The sequence below is a fragment of the Callorhinus ursinus genome, unplaced genomic scaffold, assembly GCF_003265705.2.
Source record: "Callorhinus ursinus isolate GAN/ISIS: 27379988/994484 unplaced genomic scaffold, GSC_fseal_2.0 scaffold53, whole genome shotgun sequence".
Classification (NCBI taxonomy): domain Eukaryota; kingdom Metazoa; phylum Chordata; class Mammalia; order Carnivora; family Otariidae; genus Callorhinus; species Callorhinus ursinus.
In genome coordinates this window covers 8,968,939-8,982,305 of record NW_027397115.1, presented here as the reverse complement: position 1 = coordinate 8,982,305, position 13,367 = coordinate 8,968,939, and the positions used below count along the sequence as shown (strand labels likewise).

Below are 13,367 nucleotides of genomic sequence, written 5' to 3'. Positions count from 1 at the left end.
GATAACTCAAGAGGAGAAAGCCTCCAGAAGGGTTCCACGAACTCCCAGGAAATATAAGCTTTTGGATGTTCAAGTTGAAACGTTGTTGCGGAAACAACAGACATGACCCACGTGAGATAATGGGTAAGTAAAAGGGCTTATCGCAGGGCCTGGCACATTGCAAGCGCTCAATAAATGGGAGCTAGTGTAGCGATTGACCCTGATCCAGCGGTTCCCCAGACCCCACTCCAAGCACTAGTCCTCGATGGAGACAGTAGCTCTTAACAGATGTGGGAGCCATGCCCAGAAGACCACATATTGGCTGATAGGAAATTCCCAGGAACTCTTAGGGCAAACAGTGGAGGAAATTCCCAGGAACTCTTAGGGCAGACACTGGAGGAAAGTGGAGTCCTCCCTGGGTAGGGGGGCAGAATGCAGTGACCTGGGGATTTTTATTGCTAATGGGACCTGATGGTCCCCCTAGAATGCCAGGACCCAGGACACTCGGGCTCAGATATCCTCCTAGAAGCCACTCCACAAAGCCAAGGTCAGACTGGGTGTTGCCTCTCATTGATGTTCACCTCATACTCTGGCCTTTCCTCAACTTTAGCAGCCCTGCAAAACCCAGTCTTCTAGATGCTTTTCCTAACCCCAGGAAGTTACCCTTCCTGGACACAGACCACTAAGAATTACCATCAGACTGCGTGAACTCTAGGAGCAGGCCCAGAGTCTTATTTCTTCAGTACGTCAGCTGGAGGAAACCAGGCTGTGGAGTTTGCAGACCTGGGTTCAAATCTCAGGGGTGCCATCTACTAATGGTGGACCGTGGGTAAGTCACTTCACTTCCCTGAGTCTGTTTCCTCAACTGTAAAATAGGGATAAAAGTACCTACACGTCTTGAGGCAATGGCACAGATAGCAAAGTATTTCTATCAAATACCCGGCATATAGTAGGTGTCTTCAAATAGTGATTGGCATCATTCTGCACCCCCTGCATCTAGACGGTGACTAGTGTATAAGTAGGTCCCCTGATATTTACAGACGTAATGATTGCAGAATAAATGTGCTCACATATCCTCTTGCTGATATAATTCCTCCTTATGTTTCAGCACCTGCCTCAATTCCTTGCTGTGTGACCTAGGGCAAGTCACTGCTCTTCTCTGGGTCCCGGTGTCCTCAGCCATAAAGCAGAGCTGTGAGTAGCTTACCCTCCAGCATCGATGGGAAAACTAATGAGATCACAGAATACAGACTCAAAAATATTAACCACCCCACCCACTTCCCTTCCTTTTACACATGAGGAAACAGAGGCTCAGGGAGGGCAAGGAACTTGCCCAAAGTCACACAGCTAGGAAGTGGTAGGGCTGGGATTGGAATCCAGGTCTGGCTGACCCAAGCCTTCGGTCTCCTCCTACTGAAATCAGACCTGCCTCCAAAAAGGAATAAAGATGAGAGGAACCTTTCTTCAGCCCAATTCTTTTGGGCTGTTTTTTGTTTTGTTTTTGTCTTCTCAAAACAAAATGCCTTTACTGGACCCTGTTGTGGAGACGAGCTCAGGCCACACGGCACCTGGGCGACACAGGCAGAAGCCCGTCAGCCCCTCCCCGGCCACCCTCAGGCACTGTCTCCAGCCACTCACGGTTTCATCTTGGCCTTTTCATCACCGGGGCTGTAATGTGGGAGCTGCACATCGAAAATCCTCTCCATGAGGAAGACAGCATACGTATGGAAGTCCAGCTTGGTGCGAGGCTCCCACACCACCGCATCATAGGAGTGCGGGTCCAGGAGCACGGTGACATACCTGCCCCCCACCAGCACCTGCGGGAAGTCAGCAGGGACGGGGTGAGGAGAGCTGCTACAAAGGACCGCAGCTCTCAGGGGTCGGGGGCCCACCCTGTGCCAGACACTTAACAGACAATGTTCTCTCAACCACCTCACTTTTAAGCACCTCCCATTGTTATCCTGGTTACTGCCTTCTCTCCAGCACCCAGGAGAGAGTCTGCCCACAGAAGGCAGCAGGTGGATGTTGTGTGCATCACGGCTGGGTGGATGGATGGACAGATGGACGCTGTTGGGTTAATGCTAGTGGCTGTACCAGCAATACCTGCTTCTGAGGGAGCCTGAGCTCTGAATATAACCTGCTGCCCAAGAAGGAAGGAAGCAGCCGTGGAGAGCCATAAGCCTGCAATTAGCAAAGGAATTTTCCCTCAAATGTCTGTTGGGGGGGGGGTCACACAATCCTAACCACCCACTGCCTTAGCCCCAAAGTGTGATCTGGGAGTCACATTAATCAAACTCTCATAAAATACAGGCTATTAGGTCACGATCTCAGGGTCGTGAGATCGAGCCCCTCATCGGGCTCCATGCTGATTCCCTCTCTCCCTCTCCTTCTGCCCCATCCCTACCTTCTAAAATAAATACATCTTTAAAATACAGGCCAATATCCAAGAAAAAAATGCTACTGAACAGACTGTTGGATGGGTGGGTAAACAGAAGGAAATCATCAGCGAATGTAGGTTGGATGGAAAGATGAATGGACGAGGAGCTCAAGGTTAGTTGGAAACTAAAAGTATGGATGAATGTTGGGTACGTGATGGCAGGATGCTCAGTGGGTAAGGGTAAAGGGATTGAAGGATGAATGTTGCATGGGTGGAACTTGAAAGGATACATGGAAGGCGGGTGGTTGTGGTGGTTGTTTGGAAGTTGAAGGGATGGATGGATGGAGATATACATGGATGCATACAGAGTGGACAGATATTGGATACTGAATGGATAGGTAACCAGGTGTTAGGTGCATAGCGGCAGAAGGATGGAAAGATGGGTAGATAAATGGAAGTTGGTAGAAACTGAACATATGGGAGTCCAGTCAGTTAAAAGCCCGACTCTTGATCTCAGCTCAGGTCTAGATCTCACAGTCGTGAGTTCAAGCCCCGCACTGGTCTCCACACTGGGTATGGAGCCTAGTTTAAAAAAAAGATATTGAATATATGGGTAAAAACTGGATAGATGTTAGATACATGAATGGAAGGATGCTGGATAAATGTGAGTAGACAAAGGGCTGGATGATGGATAAATGGATGGATGGACAGATGCTGGATAGATATATGGAATGATGGATGAGTGCACAGAGGTTTGATGGAAATGGAATGTATGAATGTGTGTTCAGCGGATATTAGGATGGAAGGATGCTGCTTCCATACTGAGTAGACAGGCAGAAGGATAAATGTCGGATGGACAGATGTCGGGTAGGTGGAAGTTGAATGGATCGATAGCGGTTGGCTGGATGGACATACAGGAACTGGACAGACAGTGAATGACTGGATGTTGGGAAGATGCTAAAGGGATAATGAAGGGATGGATGTTAGTTAAGTGCTGGCTGTACAGTTGGGTGGAAAAATGGATAGAAAGTTGGCTGGACCACTGGATGGGTGGGTTAGTGTATAACTAAAAGAAGGATATAGAAGGAATCTGTGAACACCAGGTATGACCGGCCCAGCTGCTCATCCCCTTCCCTCCCTAGAGGCACAGGATGCACTTACAGTAAAGATGTCACCATGCTTCTTCTTCATCCTCGTGAGGAAGCTGGCAGCATCTTTTCCAAACTCCAAGGCATGGCCCAACCAGGGGATACCGCCCAGGTCCAGGGGAGGCTCGCCAGGTCGCCTACAGAAGCCACAGTACTCATCACCATTTGATTAAGCAGGGAAGAAGACAAAAAGTATAGGGCATAGGGTGTAATTTTTAAGTAGGGAGGACAGAGCAGACTTCCCTGAGATATTTGAGAAAGACCTGAAGGTGGTGAGGGAAGGAGCCACATAGATATCTGGAAGAAGAGCCTTCCAGGCAGAAGGAACAGTGCAAAGGCCCTGAGGCTGCATCAGGCCTGGTGTGTTCCTAGAACAATAAGGAGGCCAGTGTGGCTGGACTGGGGGGAGCAAGGAGAAACAGCAGAAGCTGAGGCCAGACTGGTAATGGATGCCAGACCATGCAAGGCCTTGGAGGCAGCTGTGAGGACGTTAGCCTCTCCCCTGAGTAAGGTGGGAGCCAGGGGAGTTTCGAGTAGCACAGGGACATGATTTGACTTAGGTTTTTTTGTGTTTTTTTTTTTTTTTACAGGATCCTTTTGGCTGCTAAGTAGAAGATGGATTACAGGGGGCCAAGAGCAGAAGCCGGGTGACATGTTAGGGAGTCCCATCGTTTCCTTGTGGGTGGGGAGAGCTTTCTAGAACTCAGTAGTACAAGGACACGGAGTTCTCTGCCTGAGCCAGCCTGGACAGGGTCAGGGTCACGCCCACAGGGGAAGGGTAAGACTGGGAGAGCACGGTGGAGAGGCAGATGACAGTGGGAGGGCTGGCCTCATCACTGAGCCCTGGCTGCCCTTGCCCCACAGTCCTCTGGGGGAGGGGCTGTTAGCTAGGGAGAGCTACCCCACCAACACGAAATGGGCCTCACAAAAGCGCAAGGCTGGTGCTCATGGTGGACCCCGTGGAGGTCCTTCAACCCAGCCTAGGACCAGTGTTTTCATCTTAGAATGATCAGAACCACAGGGATGCAGAGAGCTCCCGGTCTGCGGAATGAGCGAGTGAGTCATCACAGCTCTGCCCTGTGGAGTCACTCACTCTCTCAGCGAATATTAACTAGGAAGCAGGCACTGCTCCGTGTGCTGGAGATACAGCAGTGAACAGGGGAGGCGAGGTGCCTGACTTCACGGGGCTTCCGTGCTCATAAGGGGAGGCAGACAAAACCCCCAAAAAAGCAAAATCATTTCGGGGAGTGGGAAGTGCGATAAAGAAGATAAAGGAGCTACAACTCAACAGTGAAAAGACAAATAACCCAGGGGCCCCCGGGTGGCTCAGTTAAGCATCCCACTCTTGATTTTGGCTCACGTCGTGACCTCAGGGTCATGAGACTGAACCCCACATCAGGCTCCACGCTGGGTGTGGAGCCTGCTTGGGATTCTCTCTCTCCCTCTCCCTCTGCCTCTCCCCCTGCTCACTCTCACTCTCTCTTAAAAAAAAAAAAAAAGAAAACCCAATTTTAAAATGCACAAAGGATTTGAATGAACAGTCCCCTAAAGAAGAGGTACGGATGGCCAGCAAGCATATGAAAAGATGCCCAACATCATGAGGCACTGGGGAAATGCAAATCAAAACCACAGGGTGGTACCACTTCACACCAAGATGGCTAGCATCTAAAAAAAAAAACCTAGGAAAGTAACCATTGGCAAGGATGTGGAGAAACAGAAATCCTCCTGTATTTCTGGTGGGAAAGTAAAATGGTGCAGCTGTTTTGGAAACTAGCCTGGCAGTTCCTTGAAAGGTTAAACAGAGTTACTTCACGACCCAGCAATGCAGCCCAAAGAGCTGAAAACATAAGTTCATGTACAAACCTGTACACTATCGTTCATTGTGGCATCCTTCATAGTGGTCAAAAGATGGAGCCAACCAAGTGTCCATTGACTGACGAATGGACAGACCAAATACGGTATGCCCGAGCCACGGACCGTTCTTCAGCCACAAAGAGGAATGAAGTAATGATTCATGCTACAGTGTGGATAGCCTCAGAACCATCATGCTAAGTAAAAGGAGCCAGACACTGAAGGTCACATATTGTGTGATCTATTTCTATGGAATGTCCAGAAAAGGCACTTCCATAGAGATGGAAAGTAGATTAGTGGTTGCCAGGGGCTGAGGGGAGGGGAAAATGCAGAGTGAGTGCTAACAGGGATGGAATTTCTTTGGGGGATGACGGAAAATATCCTGAAGTTAGGCGGTGGTAATGGTGGCACAAACCTGTGACTATTCTAAAACCCACTGAGCTGGATACTTTAAAAGGGGGAATGTTAGAGTATGCAAACTATAGGTCGGTAAAGAAAAAAGAAGGGTGACAGGACAGAGTGAGGGGGGCTGGTTTAGAGAAGGAGTCCGTGAAGGCCTCCCCATGGAGGAGCCACATGAGCAAAGACCAGCAGGATAAGAAGGGAGTGCAATGGAAGCGGGGGGGGGGGCGGGGGGGAGAAGATGATTTCAGGCAGTGGGAACAGCAAGTGCAAAGGCCCTGGGGCAGGAGCATGCCTTCAAGGCTTTCAAGACAGCAGGAGCCAGCACAGCTGGAGTGGAGAGTGTGGGGGTGAGAGGCAAGACATGACCTGTGGCCAGGGTCAGGCTTCCACGCGGGGTGCCAGGGGGAGCCCCTGGAGGGTTGGAAGTGGGAGCTGGGAAGTGATGTAGTTATGCTTTTGAAAAGCCCCAGCAGAGACCACTGTGATCATCCAGGGGAGCAACAATGGAAGTGGACGCTAGCATCCGACCCCCCCACTTCCAGGACAGGGGGCTTTTTCCCCCTAAGACACCTTTGGCGGTATGGGCAGGACTAGAGCTTCTTTTCCTTGCTCTTTGTCCAGGTTGCTGCCAGAACTCCCCAATGAGCCAGGTGTTATTTCTGGCAGCTTTCATCATTCCCCAGAAAAGTCCCAAGGAGGCTCAGACAAAGGCAGGAAGCTGGGAGCCCAGGCGTCTGACTCCTGATGTGGTCGCACTGGCTCTTGGAGGCTGGGCCCTGAACCCAGCTCCAGCCCAGGCCACATTCCAGGGTGACTCAGCCATCAGCCAGCAGGAATGAAGGAGACTCTATTTTGGGGGCTGCGGTCTCGAGCCTCACCCGCTGACACTCTCACTGTTTTGAGGCACTGCCAGGTCCTGGGGGGGAGGAGGGGAGGGCTGGAGCCTCTCATCCCCAGCTCCTGCCCATACAGCCTGCCCTTCCTGTTTCAGATTCCAGGACACCTTTTCTGATCCGCCCCCCCCACCCCGGAGTTTTAATTCCCATCACATGGGTTCCTCCCCAAACTGCCCACTCCTCACTCACAGACTCCATCGCCAACTTCACCACCTGTCCCGTCTCTCTCCCACTCAATGCTCTGCAAATCGGGGGAGGGAGTTAAGGATGGGTATCACCCACCCCCTTGTGTCCTGAAATAGCACACCTACACGGGATGGAAGTTCCATGAATATAGGCACCTATTGTTGACCCCGACACTTACGACAGTGCCTGGCACGAGTAGGTGTTTAAGAAATACACGTCAGACGAATGAATCATGTATACAGTTGGTGCTCAAGGAGCAGCACCTGCCCCCCAGAGTTGCTGAGGGGGTTAAGGGACTCTGGATTGCCCAGGACAGAGGCTGCATCATCCAGCTGTGCAGTCCTGGTGGACTGCCTCTCTATCCAGTAGTTTCACCTCAATTCAGAGCCTTGGGTTCTGGGAGGATTTCATGGGGGGACAACAGGGGGGCTTGTTTCAGCAACCTGAGCTTCCATTTAAAGTGCCAGACCCATCCTTTCCCAGGGCTCACCCACAAACTGTCTGCCATTAACACTCTGTCTTCCCACCCCCTGCCCCTCGCCTCCCACTGCGTAGAGAAATCATGTGGCCATTTTGCTCTGGTTTTTGTTTTCCTGTTTTTGTAACCGACACCAAAGGTTCAGAGAATTCTCAACATAATGAAGAACAGTCAGAGCAAGGACAGTAGATAGAACACAGGCACATCAGGGAGGCAACAAGGAGCGGTGGGGACTGTGGCCAGGCTGAGAGAGGGCTCTTCTACTGAGTCCCCCGCAGGTGCTGCTCCCACTGTCCCATTTTTCACGAGAAGCCGGAAATGTGGAGTTTTATGTGTGGAACCCCCCCCCCAATTTTCTCCTCTTGCTCCGTGTGGCACACAGCAGCCCTTCATTTGTGTTGAATCCAGCCGTGGACCACCATTTGGCAGTGCATGTTGGAATGAAATAGATCTAATTGTGCCTGGAAATTTTGTATCCCTCAAAGGCTCAGGTCAGCCCCTGAGCCACCAGGAACCTTCACCTGGTGCCACAGTGGCCCCTGGTGCTCCGGAACAGGGGCCTGCCACCTGGAGACCTCTTCCAAATGCTCCTAGAGTGGCAGACACACAAGCCCAAAAGAGGAAGAGAGATGTCCTCTACCCACATCTCGGGAGACCAGATTCATGAGCCATCTCGGCATACACATGCAGAAACCAAGGCCCGAAAGGAAAGCAGGAAGAATGTTTCTGACACCCACATGCAGGTCATGAGCCCCAGCGGCCACAGAAATCAGACTCCTAATTCCCAACCCAAGGCCTCCTGATTCTGGCTCACAACCTCTCCCAGAAGACAGTCACAGTTACCAAGCTGGGTTTAAAAATCCTTGCTGTAACTGCAGAAATCTGGACTGGAGACTAGATGATATTAAGAAATTTTAGGACGCCTGAGTGGCTCAGTCGTTAAGCGTCTGCCTTCGGCTTGGGTCATGATCCCAGGGATCGTGCCCTGCATCAGGCTCCCTGCTCAGCAGGAAGCCTGCTTCTCCCCCTCCCACTCCCCCTGCTTGTGTTCCCTCTCTCGCTGTCTCTGTCAAACAAATAAATAAAATCTTAAAAAAAAAAAAAAGAATTTTATATTCTCAGGCAGAATAATAGAATCGTGGTTGTTTTTGACATGCATTCTTGAAATATTTCCTGCAGAGATATTGTAACATCTGTAATTTTTTGTAAAAATGCTGTCAAATCAAAAGGGGATCCATACATGGGGGTTCTTACACTATTCTTATTTTTCTGCATAGTTGAAATTTTTCATAATTACAAATTTTAACAAAAAAAAGCTAGAGGTAAAGACAGCTGCCAATTGACTGAAGTAGTTTTTTCTTTTTGCTTTTTACTGAGAAAAGCATGAATTTTGGAACCGGCTAGATGTGGAATATAATTTCTGGTGTGGCCCTGAGGAGGTCACCTAGCCCTTGTAGGTCTCAGCTGTAAAACGGAGTGATGAACAGCACCTCAAGGGTCAGTGAGCAGAAGGGAAGGTGCGGGGCCTTCCTTGTTTGACTCAGACTGGCTCACTGTCTACACAGCATCAGCAGCCTCCACCTCTTTTCAAACACTTGATTATTTGTCCTTCCTTAGGAACTTTCTGGTTACAGCCACATCTTACTACCTTAACATCATGTGGTTCTAAGACTTTTGAGTGTTCAGATTACAAATAAACCGTGTGGGAAGCAAGGAAGTTCGTTTTTCCTGGGAATTAAAAATTCTTACAGCCCAGATCTGTAATCCAGGCAGACCCTGGACAAGTTGCTTAGCCTCTGTGAGCCTCAGTTTCCTCCGCCGTAAAAGGGAAGGAACAAGAGTTCCCCCTGCTGAGTTGGGAGGAGAAAATGAGATTGGCGCCCAAACTGGGGTCCCCATGGGATCTCCCCAGGGCCCACCCAGCTGCCCCTGAGCTGTCAGTGACCCCTATACCCGCACTTCTCCCCAGTACCCACTTGCTGACCCTCCTAAGCCACCAGGTATAAAAATCAAAAACTCACCCTCAAAGATAAATTCACTCTCCGGGTTCTAGCAAGAATTTGCCATATGTTTAACTGGCATTTTTTTCTAACCCCGCAATTCCACTCTCTCCTATTCCCATCATCATCCCCATTCTAAAGAATGGGAAACTAAGGCAGAGAGAGGTTGCTCAGGTTGTTCTTATTCCTAGAAGCTGAGAATTTCCATATGCTGAGCAGCCAGGGACCCTGCCTCCCAGAATCCATGTAGTTCATGGCTGCCCAATCTACCCCGGAGTAAAGCACAGAGCAGCAGGTCTCATAGGAAGACCATAGCACTTTGTCCGAAACGGCAAAACCGCTGGAGACAACCTAAGAGTCCATCAATTGGGACAGGAATAAAAAGGAAAAAAAGAAACCTTCCATTTATTCATTCTACAGAATACTACACAGACGATCAAAAGAATGAATCAGATCCCCATATAGCAACATGGACGGTAATCAAAACTAAAATCTGGAGTGAAAAAAGCAAATGTACAATCTGAAAACATCTCCAGACTGAGTTTCCAAAAAGCCTGACCACATCCGAAGAATAATTCATTTCTCATAGAAAAACTTATGTGTGCCTTTTTCTTTTTCTTTTTTTTTTTCAGGCAAATGAATGCATACATAGTTTTAAATCTAACCTGAAAAGGTGTCCAGAGGTTGAAGAAAAATATCATGAGCTTATTGTTTGGAAATTTAACATATATTGTTTAAAAATAAAAAGTTCCCAGAAATGTCCTGGAATTTTTAGACACTCTCCTTTCATACCCTGTATTATCTACAGCCTCATGGAGGAGGTGTGATAACTAAAGGCAGTGTGGTACCCTGAATTGGATCCTGGAGGACATGATGGAAAAACTGATGAAGTTCAAATTAAATCTGGAGTTTGGTTGATCTTAACAGACCAGCGTTGGTTTTTAGTTTTGACGAACCTACCACGCTAGTGTAAAGTGTTAACAACGGCAGAAACTGGATGAGGGGTATTTGGGAACTCTCTGTACAACCTCTGCAACTTTCCGGTAAATATAAAACCAGTCTAAAATAAAAAGTGTACTTTTAAAAAAAAATCTGGCAGGTTCCCCGCCAGGCTTGCTCTCAGGCAGCCCTATGAGGGAGCCTTGATCAACAAAAGAAGTTTGGAATTGCAGGAAGGGAAGGGAAGGGCTTCAGTCTTATCTATAACAGCACAAATATTTAAGTCAAACGTACTCAGCTATTCCATGTGCGATTCAAATTAATATTTTAAATATTTTATAAAAAGAAAGACCTACTGCCATGTCCCTGATTTGAGATATATGAGATTTACATCTCCTAAATAGTAGAGCAGGACAACCTTTGGGACGAGGAAGCTGAGAAGTTTGGCCCCGGTTCTAACCTGCCAGGCTGTGGGATCTCAGGGGAGGGGAGACCCCGTTCTGGATCCGAGCCTACCGAGCTCCCTCGTCCTGGAAGGGGGATCCCATGGAAAGTGGTTCCAGGGCGGATAAGAGAGCATCCTTCAGGGCCTCTGCCTTCCCCAGCCTCAACTCGCGCATCTATGCAATGGGGCGAAGAGCGAGGTTACCCCCCCACCCCCCCACCCCGCCCAGGAGCCGACAGAGGCTGGGGATTGGCTCGAGTAGTGCTGGAACCAGGCAGAGGCTGAAGAGCAGGAGGGGGCTTCTCGCACCCGCAGCCGCTCCCGAGCCTGTCCACGCACCCACTCCCCACCCGGAGACCCCGGGCTCTCTCCCCAGAAAGCCCTTCGCAAGTGCCGGCCGAGCGCTGTGCACCGAGAGCCATCGGCCGGGTCCCCCACCCCGTCGCCCCACTTCCCGCGTCTCGTCCCCACTTGGAGCCTCCCGCGGCGGCGGTCCAGCCGGGTGCACTCCCCAAGGTGGGGCGGCGGAATTGGCCCCGAACCCCTTCGCCCCGACGGGCGCCGCCGGGGCCGGCGCGGCTCGGGACCCCCGCAGGCGGCCCTTTGTGCGGGCGGCGGGGCGGGCGGGGGCACTCACCGCGTGCGCCGGCGGCTCAGCAGCAGCAGCAGCAGCAGCGCGCCCAGGAGCCCGAGGAGCAGGGCCCAGGACATGGCCGGGCCGCGCGCGGACGAGGCTGCGGCGGCGGGCTGGCTCCGGGGCGCCCAGGTGCCTCTCGGCCCGGCGACCCTCGCTCCCCGCTGGCCGGCCGCTCTGGGGCGGGGGCGGGGGCGGGCCCGCAGACAGCTCCGGGGTCCCGGGGAGGGGCGGGGCGCCCTCAGGGAGCCCCTCCCCCAGCTCGGCGGCGCGGCCCCCTCCCGGGGCCAGGAAAGGGGGTGGAAAATGCAGGCTGGAGCGGAGGGGTGGACGAGGTGGGACGGGAGGGGTGATGCTGGGAAGGGGAGGGGGTGCTGAGCGGGAGGGGCTATTTGGAGGAGGGAAGGAGGGGAGGGGGAAGAGGAGGAGGAGACGGACTATGGGGAAACCCAGGGGTGATGGGGATAGGGAAGGGGGTACGCGGATGGGAGGGTGATGTGGGGACACGGTGGGTGGGGGGATGTGGTGAGAGGGGTGGGGGAGGCCCACATTCTACCTACAGTCTCCTCATCGCCCCCCCCCGCCCCGCCCCGCCCCGGACCTGGAGTTCTCTATCCTGTTTGGGCTAGGTGGGGTTGGCTGGATTACACAGCACCGTGTATTCCCTTCAATAACTACAGTGAATGGGGCTGCCAGAGCAGCTCCGCGTTTAGCTGAGTCACCAAGTCCTCCACTGCTGTTAGAGACTGAGTGCAAAGCACCCAGACCCGTACTCGAACACGGTAGGGACTCAGAATGTGGTGGCCATCGCCACGATTACCTGATGCCTAGGGTGGGTACCAGCCTCCAGGTCTTGTGACTCTGTAAGAGACCACCCCTGGGTGCTCGGAGGAACCCAAGCTCGCCACTGACTCCTCCACCCATTTACACCCTCTCTGAGGCCAGTTCCTTCTCTGGGAACAGACAGGTCAAAGTCGTTGTGAGAAATTAATGAGAGCTCGTCAGTGAAAAGAGGTTGCAAACTACTGTGCTTGGCACAGGTGAGTGCTGTGAGTCAGTGGGTGGACGTCTGATTCTAATCTGGTGTCTGTTTCTTACTGCTTGTGTGCCTTTTTTTTTTTTTTAAGATTTATTTATTTATTCGAGGGTAGGGGGTGGGCAGAGGGAGAGGGAGAATCCCAGGCAGACTCCCTGTTGAATGTGATCTCTTGACGCGGGGTTTGATCTCACTACCGAGGAGATCATGACTGATGAGTTCATGGCCTGAGATGAAACCAAGAGCCAGAGGTTTAATGGAGTCTTAGGCTTATCGGACTGAGCCCCCCCAGGCACTCCTGCTGGGTGCCTTTAGGCAGGTCTCCTTTCTGTCTTCGGTAGCCCCCCCGTGGAGGAGTTGTTAGTCCTCCCTGGTCTCCTTCCTGGCTTCGGCCCCCTCCCTCCAAAAACGGATCCTGGTAGATCCAAGTCAGATCCTGTAACTGAATCCTGCTCAGAATTCTCCGTGGCTCCACCTCACTCAGGGCACAGCTCCAAGTCCTGACAAGGTCCTGTAAGGACGAGCATGATCTGCCCCCTCCCACTTTTACCTCCCTAACCTCATGGCCCCCCACTCTCTGCCTCCCCAACTCTGCTGTGGCCACACTCATCTCTTGTCCTTCCCCAAATGAGCCAAACTCGCTTCTACCTCAGGGCCTTTGCACTTGATATTCCCTCTTGTCTAGAACGATCTCTCAGAGACTTGCATAGCTGGCTCTTTCCATCACATCCCTCATCCCTCTGTCTCTGTTCAACCGTCACCTCCTCCAAGAAGCCCTCCCTGAGCACCTGGTCTAAAGTGGTCACGCCATCATTCTCTATTGCTTTAACCTGTTTGGGTTTTTTTCTTGACAGTACTTAACATTCCTGCTGTGATGTTAAAGATTCATTTATTTGCCTGTTTAATGTTCGCTGTCAGGGCAGCTGGATGACCCTCATGTGTCCTTCTGAATCCATGTGTCCCTGGATTCAGAACACCAAGAGGCAAAAGGAG

At 51.4% G+C, this 13,367-nt stretch overlaps 1 protein-coding gene across 1 annotated transcript in view; it reads right to left on the bottom strand.

Annotated features, from left to right (window-relative positions):
- The window catches only part of PTGIS (prostaglandin I2 synthase), a 38,000-nt gene extending 26,342 nt beyond the window's left edge, over window positions 1-11,658 (bottom strand). Inside the window, exons 1-3 of the mRNA XM_025853341.2 lie at window positions 11,342-11,658; window positions 3,518-3,641; window positions 1,618-1,796 (exon numbers count right to left, since the gene is read on the bottom strand). Of these exons, the coding sequence (XP_025709126.1) occupies window positions 1,618-1,796; window positions 3,518-3,641; window positions 11,342-11,415 (377 nt within the window). The 5' untranslated portion in view covers window positions 11,416-11,658. The remainder of the gene's footprint in view (window positions 1-1,617; window positions 1,797-3,517; window positions 3,642-11,341) is intronic.
- Between the last annotated feature and the right edge of the window lie 1,709 nt (window positions 11,659-13,367).